We start from the raw sequence: 11,814 nt of genomic DNA, 5'->3' as shown, positions 1-11,814 counted from the left end.
AATATGTGCCATTGTGGGCTATTCCTCTGTAGATCTGAGTTCCCCCAAGTTTTTTAAGGTTACATGGTAACTCTCATGGAAAGGGCAGAAACACCCATGCAGTCCAATTTTCACCATGTGAGCTGACATCCAGTCTTTAAAGAACAGAGCTGTGACTGACTAACATGGAGTTTTAGGCCAAAAAACAAATGGACAAGGACTGAGAGGGGGAAGATGGTGAAAAGTCCCAAGAGAGAAGCATTCCAGTCTTTCCTGGGCCAAACAGCTTGTTGAGGGTATGAGACGTAGTTCTACTCATGGAGAAGAAAACATCTCATTCAAATCATCAAGACAAAGTGATTCCATAGAAACAGAGCTCCTGAAAAGGAATCACCCAAGCAACACTCGCATAAGTTCCATTCAGCAGACAGACCTTGAAACACATGTTTATTTACCCTTTTTTAATCCCAGAATATTTTTTTTCCCCAAGGGGGATTTTGGATTACGGGTGTACAAAACTGGCTAAGTATGCATTGCAGTTAGAGTCCAAATGCAAGAAGAAATCCAAACCGAGTCTCTAACCTAAGCGGCAACCTGGGAGCCATATTTGCTCCTTTAACAGCTGTGTCTTTCCCCAAAGTTTTGCACTCGAAACAGCCATAAAGTGCACGCAAGGCTTCTAGGACAGAGACAGCGAGCAGGGTCATGAGGCACAGTTATACAAGTATGACCATCCTGTAAGTGAACGTGCTGGAACATCCCGAATCATGAACTTGGCTTGACTCAATTACTTCCCCATGCTGCCACCAGCACTCTCTCCCTTCCATCTGATATGGTGAAGAGATCACAGAATCATAGAACAGCTGAGGTTGGAAGTGACTTTGGGAGGACATCTGGTTCACCCCACCTGCTCAAGCAGGGTCACCTAGAACTGGCTGCCCAGGTCATCTTTATAGTCCTAAGCAGTAGCAGTAGGTTAAGGAGAAAGTGCCCATGTGCCCATACTTGTTACCCAACACCTTAACCTCAAGACACTTAACCAGGAATGCTAAACCCATCTTTTCCAAATCCTGTTTCAAGGCAAATTATCTGCACAGCTGGGAGATGAAGCTGCTTATTACACCGTCTTCCCCTTTCCCTCAGAAACAATATTTTCAGGCTGTGCCCGCATGTACCATTCTACCCAGGCCCCATCGTACACAGCAACATCTGGTTTGCCACAGAGGTATGCCCCCAGAGCCACGTGGCAGGCAGTGACCCCAGAGCCACATGTGGCTACCACTGGCTTTAAGAGGTCCACCTTCTTCTCCTGGAACAGACTGCGGATCTGCTCAGGGGTCTTCTCTAAGCCAGACTCTGTGAGGAAATCGGTGAAGGGGATGTTCATCGACCCAGGGACATGACCAGGCTCAATTCCTGGAGGAAAAGCAATACAGATAGGAATTAACCTCTACTGTCTGGGACAAATCCATTGCAAAACCTGTTCTCTGTTTCACTGGGAGGAGTATTTATTGTTTAGTGTATTTTGTTAAAACAAATACATTTATTTTTGTTAAACTTTACTAGATTACTGATTACTCAGGAAGGATAGCTCTAACCTTCAGGTTACCACATGGACACAATCCTGTCAAGTTCTGTTCTTCCTCCCAGTTCCCTCCACACCTTCCCCACATCAGGGCAACTCACTCTGATGAGGCACTGACTGAAGCACCTCCACAGGCCCTTCTGAGGGCAAGAGCAGCACCAGCACATGAAGAGACCAATGAGTATCTTTGAGGTGTATGAAAGCTACATTGCTCACCCCAGCCTCTCATGAGAAAAAAAAATACACAGCTTTCCCACTCCTGAATTTTCAAAGAGCAGCACTTGCTAGTCAAAAGGAGAGGAGAACAGGTGGATACATCGCCTCAAGTCCCATCCCATCAAGGACAACCATACTTCCCTTCATTACCTCTACAGGACTCAAAGAGATGGGCACCTTAAATGAAGCCCCTTTTAATTATGCCAATGTCTCAGGAGGCACATTACCATCTCGGGGCTCTGGCTCTACTCCCTGGAACCGTCCTGCAGCGCGCGCGTCTACGAGTTGGAAGCGGTGGGAATCCAAGTTATCTAAAACATCCTCGTAGGTTTTTACCAGGGACTTGTCCAAGGAGGCATGGAACTCAGAGGGAGCTACCTGGCTTTTGCCAGAGCTCAGCGCATTCCCCTCTCGCTGCCAATTCTTCAGGCCGCCATCCAGAAGGGAGACAGCTTCGTGTCCGAAGGCCCGGAACATCCACCACACCCGAGGTGCTGAGAAGAGGCCTTGGTCGCTGCCATCATACACCACAACATGGGAATCATTCCCCACACCTAGCTTCCCCACATACTCAGCAAAGTCATCAGCCTTGGGCAGCATGTGATCGTAAGGTGAAGTACGGTCACTGCACTGGTCAATGTCGAAGAAAACCGCACCAGGGATATGGCGCTCCTCAAATTCCCGCTTCGGGTCACGCTTCATCTTTGGCAAATACCAGGATGCATCCACAATCCTCAAGGCCAGACCAGCTTGCTGGGACTTGATGGCTTCTGAAAGCCATTTTGCAGACACCAGAGCACGGTAGAGGAGTTGTTGCGACATTGTTTCCGAGTCCTGGCCAAGACTACCTGATTCCTGGGGTCTGCCTAAGTCCACCTGACTGCAAAAGGAAGAGAGTGGCAAATTAGAGACAAGCCTTACAAAAAGCGACTGGACGTAGATGCATTTTGGAACCAAAGACCTGCGTCCGCACTGAGGTGCTGCCTAAGCCTACAGCGAGGGGTTTGAAACTACTCCAGCCCCAAAAATAAGTTTCACACAGCTCGGCCCAAAGCCTGCCCCGAGCGGGACAGCCACGGCACAGTCCTGCCCTGCGCCCAGCCCCCTGTAGCCCACCCGGCCCCTCCAGCCTCCAGCGACCACCAGCCAGCGCTCACACCAGCGGAGGGGACGGAGCTCCCCACCGCTCTCACCCCCCCGGAGCACAACTCTCAAAAGAGGCCTGACCGGGCGTCCTGGCCGCCCCTCAACACAAGCTGAACCCCCACCGCCGCCACCACCACCACCACCACCAGCACCCCTCCCGTCCCGGCGGCGGGGCCGCCTCCGCGTAGCAGCGGCGTGAAGGAGCGGGGCAGCCCCGTACCTCCGTGCTGGGCTTCAGCCGAGCAGCACCCGCCCTCAGTCCCCGCCAGCCATGGCCGCCGCCGGGGAAGCCGGAGCCCTCCCAGCGGGCCGGTCCCGGGCGGTGCAGCCCGCCCCTGCACCGCCTCCTCGGGCGGCACCTCCCGGTTCGCGTCCCCCTCTTCCCGCCGCCGCCGCCGCCGCCATTTTGTGTGTGTGTGTGTGTGTGTGGTCCCACGGGCGGCGCCCCGTCTCGGCCTCCGCCCTCCGAGATGGCGCCTCAGGTGCTCGGCAGGGCGCTGGTCAGCGCCAAATGGCTCTCCGAGGCTTTGCGGGCCGGGCGGGTGGGGACGAGCCTGCGGGTCCTGGATGCTTCTTGGTACCCGCCGCAGGAGCGAAACGCCCGGCAGGAATTCAAGGAGAGGCACATCCCTGGGGCGTCCTTCTTCGACATCGAGGAGTGCCGGGACCAGTCCTCCCCGTACGACTTCATGCTGCCCAGCGAGTCCCACTTCGCCGACTACGTGGGGCGCCTGGGGGTCAGCAACGACACCCACGTCGTGGTGTATGACGGGGACAACCTGGGCACCTTCTACGCTCCCCGCGCCTGGTGGATGTTCCGGGCTTTCGGGCACAAGGAGGTCTCCGTGCTGAATGGCGGCTTCAAGAACTGGGTGAAGGAGGGCCACCCCGTCACGGCGGAGGTCACCCAGCCCACCCCGGCCGTCTTTAAGGCCAGGCTGAACACAGCCCTGCTGAAGACCTTTGAGGAGATGATGCAGAACGTGGGGTCCTTGCGGTTCCAGGTGGTGGATTCCCGCTCTGAGGGCCGGTTCCGGGGGACCGAGCTGGACCAAGGTAACGGAGGTGGGAACGGCACCTGCTCCCCACACCAGAGCGGGATGAGTGTCGATACTAGTCTGGGTGGAACAACTCGTCCCAGCCCGCAAACAGATTTTCCTAATGCACAGGCGTGCCTCAGCCTGACTTGTTGATTTACCTTAAGGGATCCACAGTTGAGCATTCGGATCCCAAGTGCCCTCACAGAATGCTTTTCTTGTAGTTGTCCATAAAGCTGCAGGAGGAAATGGTAGAAAAGGTCTGCAGTCGGTTGGCTCCAGGATCTCCCATCCCACACCCTGCAGAAGTTAATCAGACAGAATGCAAACACAGGAGGTGGGAGCTCCCGGGGGTTTGTTCAGGGTCCTATCTAACACCAGCAGACACGCACAGACTATCAGTATTCATACAGGCACCTCTCACCATAATGAATGTACCAGCAAAAGCCCAGCGTTTAGGCAATACAGTAACCCAAGGGACATTTTCCTTCTTGCTCTGGTTCCCAGCAAATGAGAGCTTGCTCGAGCTGATCTTTGTCTTTTTGCTCTCTGCCATTAAATCTAACAAACTTAAGCAAGAAAAGCCCCAAACCCTTCCCGAATGTATGGGCTGTCAACCTCTCTCTTCTGGCTGCCCCAAGTAACAGCAACAAAAATTGATTTTGTTATGTCAGTCAAACACATGCAAGCAGCAGGGAGGGGGGAGTCCTGTGCAGTGGGGACAGCTGGTACAGCAATGTGCCTGGAACGAAATGCAAGTTGGTTGTTAAAGGAGGCCCTTACAGTGTAATTTAAGCCTTGGTATATCCCAGAATAACCTCGCCTCCAAAAGGGAATCACAGAAATGGTTTAAAAAGAAATGCTGAGTTTCAAACACAAAACACAGGAAAGCTCAGCAACAGTTGTTGGGTCTGAGTTGAGCTGCACGCTGCAGGAGCGGGTGTGCGGCAGGCTTCTGCGGTCCTGAGGCAGCGCTGCACTGCTGCCTTGCAGGTCGATTGTCATTCTGTTCTGGCTGTTTTCTTATGTGTGTGCTGCTGGACAGCCATTGAGTGTGACACCGTGCCCCAAAATAAATTCCTGCGTCTGAACCTCAGGAGCTTTTGGCTGTAAATGGCTCTGTACACGTGGTTTGCATAAGTGTCTACAGTGAGCCCCCCCCCCAAACACACTCAACCTGTGCAAGACAATGCTGAAGGTTGAGCGAGGTAATGGGAGTGACAGAGGAGACTTGCAGGGAGAGAGGGGGAGTTAGGTTTATCACTCATTCTCTTCACCTACTGCAGCCCATCAAAGTGAAGGTTGAATTTTAACCTTAAGACATGAATAAAACACTCCTCACTGGGAGCTGGTGGATTTCGCATTCTCTTTCCTAAAGTGGAAGTTGTCACCAGGTGACAAATACCGCAGCCCCTGTCAGCATCTTGAAAACAGATTTTTCCTTTGAAATGAGTCAGCATGGAACAGTTTATTCGTGGTGGTCCAGTTTTGCTTCCCACAGCAGATCCAGCAGGATAAGCACTCCAGCTGCAGCTGCTTGTTCCACAGGACCTTGACAGCCTTCTGAACCAGGCTAGCCAGTAGCTGCACTACAGCCAGCAGTGGGTAAAAGGCAGCGCTTACACCTAAAAGAGCAATTTGAAATCAATGCTCATTAATTACACGGGTCATCCAATCAGGGAGGAGAAACGTTGCCTGCAATTTAGAGAAGAATGGTCTTGAGGTGATTTCAGTTTAATTATTGCCTCAGCTCTTGACTTCCTAATTAAGTCAATTAATCTCTCCAGTTACATGAACTCCATCTCTAGAAGAGGCTAATTTCAGCTGACTCTTTTGCCTCTTTAGTATTTCAGCTCCTTGTGGTAAGAATTAGTTGTCCCTGTTTTATTTTTATGCAGCAGCTACCTTGCTGGGATTTAGACCTCTGTAGCGTTCAAGATAAACCATAATACATGGGTAATTTTTAGTTGCTGGGAGGGGTTTACCCAGGTTGCCAGAGTGGAAAAAAAATGGATGGTGTTTCTGTAAGCCAGGTCTCATAGGTCTTAAATGCAGGTATTGCTTTGGATGAAAAAGCTTGGATGTTCATGCATGGTGTGCAGCATAAACCCTTCAGGTGTGCAGCCCTGACCTATGCTCTGAGTGGTTCAAGGTGTCCCTGCACAGTGCTGTGTTTCTGGAGGAACTAGCAACTCGGTCCTGCTTGCTAGCTGTGATTCAGCAACGGACCAGCCGGGTTCTGCAAGGGCCTGCTTACACAGGCGCCGTAGGGTGCAGGTCTATGGAGCCAGCCTGAACTGAGACAATCCCAGGCAATCCAGGGACAGCTGATAAAAACAATTACATGATGGTTACCAATGCTGAGTCTCTCTGAGTATTCGGCACTGAAAACTGAGGAACAAGAATTATGGCTCAACAAATGCATACAGAAAAGTTGTGAATTTCTGAATTCTTTTGCAGACACCTGAGAAAAGAGGGGAAGGTTGCCAGACAAGAAATCCTTTATCTAAAAAAGAAAGCAAACCCAAAGTCGTTTCATGAGCTCCCAACTATTTTTCTTCTCATTCTCAGCCCTTGTAGTCCTTGTCTCCCTTGCACATATGCAACTCTTAAGGTTCTGCCCATTTTCCCAGATCTCAGTCCTCCCTGCCCCAAACATAAAGCTTTTGCTCATATTTAATGTTTAGTGGCAGTGGGAGTGTGAATGAAATGTTGCTGCTTCTTCCTTCTCTTCTCCAAGTGGAGTCTGTAGCTGGGAGTGGACGGGCTCTACTTGGACCATGAAGTAATACTCAAGGCACAACACAGAGAGTGAAAGACTTCGTCAAAGTCTGTCTCAGCCCGCAGGAACCTACTATCCAAAACTGTCTATTCATGTGATGAGGGTGACAAACATCACCTGCCAGAATTAGCACCGTGGCTCTGCTTGTTCTTAGGGTTTTTTTCTGGCTGTATATGCACACAGTATTTTGACATTGGTGGCAAAGGCCTATTGATCTGACTGCGAGGACTCTCAGGGAGCTGGCCGGGACCAAGGTTAAAGTGTTCCTTCCAATGAGTTCATGGTAGGTTAGGTGAGATCACTAATGGTCCCTTCTGAGGCATACAGTTTGAATGGAAGAGAGAGATAAGAAAGGAGGCAACAGAGGAGGCATTTGGAAAGGAACAGCTATCTGCTGACAGCCAACTCCAAGACCAAGGGGAGTTAAATGTGCACAAGGCACATCTTTTATCTTTTTGACATTAAGAAATTCCATTTGGAGCTTTCATTGCAAAGGGAAAGGCTAGAGAGAAGGGGCTGTAGTCTTAGCTAGATAAATAGCCAACAAAAAAATATATATTTAAGCAGAGAATCTTAACAGATGTGGGAAAGGGGATTAAGCAGTGAAGAAGATAACATATTACAGGTTACAAATTGTGAGGGAGGATTGCCAGAAGCCAAGCTGAGTGAGACTTGGCAAACGGAATTAAAAAAATAACAAAAACTGCTGGAGCAAAGTGAATAAAAAGAGAACAAGGAGAGAAGGAGTAAATAGGGTTGCTATGCAGTTAGCAGGGGTTCCAGATGAAAGATTATTTGTGTACAGCTTCAGAATTATACTGAGTCTGTGCTACGATCTTTTTTTTCTCCAGAGGATAAGTCTGCAGAGTAGGAGGAGGGGTAGCAAGAAGAAGGGGAAAGAACGGAAATTATAATTCTTAAAGAGGGAGTAGAACCAGAAGATATCCATGTGCTCAAATTTGTCAGGCAGATGTTCTCCATCCCAAATAAGTGTCAAGAATCAGTCATGTGACATTGCAACTCCATGAGGCAAGAATTTAATAAATTTAATCAGAGCATGGTTCTGTAGCACTAGCAAAGTTTATATTTGTATTTAGGATAGGAGGTACAGCACACCCTAGGCAGCTGTTGATCTATTATCATAACATGGATAGACTGGAAGACTTTCAAAAAATGCTCAAGAAAAATTATTTGAAATGAAGACAAAATTGAATAAAATACCTCATTAAACCCGTACAGCAGCTAGGGGCTCTATTTCCTTGCCAATGTAATTGATTTGCCAGATAAGAGAAATGGGAACATGCATGCCTGGAAGTTATGTCTGATCTTTTCTTGCAGTCATTGGAAGCACCTGTGAGGTAGATTTGTTCCATTTGGACTTCATTAATACTTTGGACATAGTATTAGAGGGGTAATTATTAGTTCAGTGTGAGAAGAGGGCAGTGATAGACGAGACAGGAGGTTTAATGCTACAGAGAGCAAGGTTGGATGCTTAGTAGCCCAAAACACTTAATTACTTGTGTTTCTCTTAGAAGCTGAAGACTCACATTTGGAAGCAATAGAAGAGCATAAGACTTGGATGACTTAGTTGGGAGCAAGGACCTCAGATGCAATTTGGCCTTGACGACAGCAATTATTAACCTCCTGTCTACCAGTGGAGATGCTAGGAAATGCCACTTCCTTATCCAGAAACCTGGTGGTCACCTCGAACTGTTTCTAGGGTGGCTGAGGCAGTGAAAAGTGTATCTAATGAGCTCTTACTGAGTTTAGGCTAAGGGCATGAGGCTGTTGGGAGTGCTGAGTGCTCGCCATCAGTATGTTGGAGCAGTAGCAGAAAGGGAAAAAAACCTATTTCAGCTGCAGGGCAATGTTAGCTCAAGGATAAATGGTGTATGGACTGACTGCAGTGAACTTAATGTTGGAAATGAATATTCCTCCTCATGTGAGCAAGGAGGTGCCTCAGCGGAAAGTTTCATGGCAAGAATCCAAACTGCTTCTGAGATGGATGCTTTTATGAGAGCCAGCCTATAAAGTGATCACCGTAGTCACTGGGAGACAGGCTCTGTAATCCTAGGGTTCCTTCCTGGAGTTACTAAGGGTGACTGCATGAATCTGGCATGGAGTGTGCTCTGTGTCATATGAGGCAGAGGCAGATGTATCCTCTCCCCTCTTCAGATCCCAGCTGCCTCCAGCTTTGCCTTCCAGTCCTGTGTTTCTCTGCTCTTGTCCTAGCAGAGAGAGAGAGCTAATAAAACTGCCTCAACCACTCAAGAGCACTTCTTAGGCAGTCCAAGGGATTGTGCAATGTCAGCTCTTCCTTTCAGCTGAACTTCCACATACATGAGTAAATGCAGTTACTACAGAATTCCCCATCTTTCACTCGCAGTGTACAAGCACTGGTCTCTGACTCCCAACAGCATTTTTAATCTCTGGAGCAAGGAAGTCTCCCTGTAGATTAAAGTAAAAAATGCTCTAAAATGAGACTTCTTTTCAGATCTGCTCAGCTCCTAACTGAAGAGTTGTTTAAGGGCGGTGAGTGTATGACACAGCAGTCTCCAATAAGAGAGAGGTATAAACCGTATTATTTTAATATGTGTGAACAATCTAGAAAAGTGATCATGACCATGGGGCCTGGGACACCTAAGAGCTGAATCAGTGGCCCAGCCAAGCTTCTTTGAGCAAGAGCTGGCCCTTCTAGTTCAGCCTCCAGGATTTCTTGATCTCAGTACACTTCCCAGTGCCCTAGGATGGTGTGAGAGTGTTGCTCTGTGGCTCACAGACTTGTCTGTATTGGCGTGAGCACCAATACTGCAGCAGAGCCTTGCAGAAATCCCTTGCCAAATGACAGGGTCAGGACCATTAACTCTGTGGAATACCTAGGCATGTAGTGCTCCAGTGAGAAGCTCTGCAGTCTGAGAACTACAAACAAAGTTTTCTCACGCCCATCATTTGTATCATTTTTATTTCCCCTCTGTCATACAGACACTGTATTAATGAGCGTGGGGTTTGCGGTTCTCTGTACTGAAGTGATGAACTGTTGCTTTCCGGAATTGGAAAAAATGTGGTGAAAGGATCAGTCCAAAACACTGTCTTTTTTTTTTTTTTTTTTTTTTTTAAAATGTTAGTCCCTCCAGAAGTCAGCAGTTTTTCTCCCAACTTCTCCCTGTAATGGTAAACACTTCTGAAGGATGCATGAGGTGACTAGTAGACAACAGTGCCAGATTTCTAAGGCACTCAGGGAGGTTAAATCAAGAGACAAAGAGTGTCCATCTGGAACAGGGGGAGATCTTGTGAAGCTGACTCAGGGCAGTTTTGGTTGTCTTTAGACTCTCACTCTTTGTCCAGCAGAGCAAAAATCCCCTCCTCAGTACCTCAGCAAAACCCTGTTTTCCCCTTCTGACATATTTCATCATGTCATGACATCACTCTGCATGAGCGATGAAACTGCAGTGTCATTATGATGTGTGATGTCAATCTCTGACTAGGTATACTTTAATCATTTGACTGACAAACGTTCCCTGCCCCAATCTCTCCCATCTCCTGACATCAGTTACCCTCACGACTTAGGCAAGCGGAAAGCTGTCAGTGAAACAGATTACTATTTATGTGACTTTCCCAGGGCTGTTCAAACCTAGAAGTTCAAACCTGTCAAGGAACCATTCCCTGAAATGCATTTTCAATGTAATACGTAATGTTTCCTGTTCCAGTGAGGCTTGATCCAAAGCCTCGCAAAGTCAGTGGAAAAGCTTCCATTGAGTGTAATGGACTTTGTTTAAGCCTATAGTGACAGAGTTTGAATTTCAAGGGCATTATGAAAATCTTGTCCATCATATTTTTATATTTGCTTCTCTCTAAAGACCTTGTTCTTGAGGTGCAACTTCCAACTTTCCTGAAGTGGTCAGTTATACCAGTAGAAAAACAGAACCCATGCTGATTTCATCCATGGAGTGGATAAAAAGTGATACAAATCTAAATTCTCACTTCTCTGACCCCATTGCCCTGGGATAGCTGCCTCAGCAGTAATGTGGCTGACTTTAAGGTTGCTTTACTTTTCTGAAATACAATTTTAAGGTGACACAGGAATGAACTGTGAACAGATAATAACTTTCACAAATTCCACATACAAGCCACACTTTCTGCTTCTGAAAGCTGTGTCACTACACACTGCTGGCATATTTGGGGAAGGTCAGAAATGCACTTCTGTATTCCTCTTTACACAGATCCCCTTAATGCCTTTGTTAGGATCTTTTCTGTGGTGGTTCTTTGATTCTTGTCACATTTAGGGCTTCTTCAGATTCCTGCCTATCATTGCTTTCAGGGGGGAAATAGTTTGCTAAATATTGTGGAAGTTTTGACTTCAGCAAAGTTGAATAATCTTTGTCCTCCTCTTTTTAGCTCTATACTGTTTTGCATCTTCATCATCACCTGAAACAAATTAGTATCTTGGAAAGAGTGGGAGTATCTGCAGCAATGTCTCTGTAATGTCTTTTTTGTAGGTGTCTTTCATCACCTACATTAATCTCTCCTTACTCATGTTTCCTTTTCTTGTTCACTCTTGCAGGGCTGGAATCTGGTCACATCCCTGGCGCTGTGAACATACCCTTCCACTCATTCCTAACAGAAACTGGCCATGAGAAGAGTATTGAGGAGATCCAACAAATATTCCGTGAGAAGGAAATTGATCTCTCAAAGCCACTGACGGCCACGTGCCGCAAAGGTGTCACGGCATGTCACATTGCCTTGGCAGCCTACCTGTGTGGCAAGCGTGATGTGGCTATTTATGATGGTTCCTGGTCAGAGTGGTTCCACCGTGCCCCACCTCGCTACAAGGTCTCTGAGTTGAAGCGCAACAAGGCCTAGAGAGAGAGCTGTTTCTTGGGCAATGAGATCTAGCAGCTGCCTCCAGCCCAGGGTACAGGGAAAGGGAGGAGATGGAAGTAAAGAAAAAAACATGCCGATATATGTTTTGTCAGTTTTTCTAAGAGTGATCGGTAGATTTCTGTCAATCTTTTGGTTTCTCACAATGAATAAAATCTACTTCTAAGATGATGCATCTCCAAATATTTTTA

General features: G+C 47.8%; 2 protein-coding genes across 2 annotated transcripts; one reads left to right on the top strand and one right to left on the bottom strand.

The window, feature by feature from the left end:
* Nucleotides 1–389: 389 nt before the first annotated feature.
* LOC126047765 (3-mercaptopyruvate sulfurtransferase-like) lies at nucleotides 390–3,261 on the bottom strand. The gene is made up of 3 exons (XM_049821850.1): nucleotides 3,147–3,261; nucleotides 2,008–2,660; nucleotides 390–1,395 (listed from the first exon to the last, which is right to left on the bottom strand). The coding sequence occupies exons 2-3, from the start codon at nucleotides 2,600–2,602 to the stop codon at nucleotides 1,097–1,099; spliced, it is 894 nt and encodes a 297-aa protein (XP_049677807.1). The 5' UTR covers nucleotides 2,603–2,660; nucleotides 3,147–3,261; the 3' UTR covers nucleotides 390–1,096.
* A 66-nt stretch (nucleotides 3,262–3,327) lies between these two features.
* TST (thiosulfate sulfurtransferase) lies at nucleotides 3,328–11,806 on the top strand. The gene is made up of 2 exons (XM_049821851.1): nucleotides 3,328–3,982; nucleotides 11,307–11,806. Exons 1-2 carry the CDS (start codon nucleotides 3,397–3,399, stop codon nucleotides 11,603–11,605), a joined length of 885 nt encoding a protein of 294 aa, XP_049677808.1. The 5' UTR covers nucleotides 3,328–3,396; the 3' UTR covers nucleotides 11,606–11,806.
* The last annotated feature ends 8 nt before the right edge of the window (nucleotides 11,807–11,814 follow it).

The sequence above is a fragment of the Accipiter gentilis genome, chromosome 18, assembly GCF_929443795.1.
Source record: "Accipiter gentilis chromosome 18, bAccGen1.1, whole genome shotgun sequence".
NCBI lineage: Eukaryota > Metazoa > Chordata > Aves > Accipitriformes > Accipitridae > Astur > Astur gentilis.
Note: the sequence above shows the minus strand (reverse complement) of the source record. Positions and strands in the feature narration are given on the sequence as shown.

Bases quoted from the DNA above. Each gene is read 5' to 3' on its own strand.
- TST (XM_049821851.1), top strand. From the start codon at position 3,397: ATGGCGCCTCAGGTGCTCGGCAGGGCGCTGGTCAGCGCCAAATGGCTC. The intron at 3,983-11,306 runs GTAACGGAGGTG...TCACTCTTGCAG, and splicing joins GGGGACCGAGCTGGACCAAG to GGCTGGAATCTGGTCACATC.
- LOC126047765 (XM_049821850.1), bottom strand. From the start codon at position 2,602: ATGTCGCAACAACTCCTCTACCGTGCTCTGGTGTCTGCAAAATGGCTT. The intron at 1,396-2,007 runs GTAATGTGCCTC...CTTTTCCTCCAG, and splicing joins AGAGCCAGAGCCCCGAGATG to GAATTGAGCCTGGTCATGTC.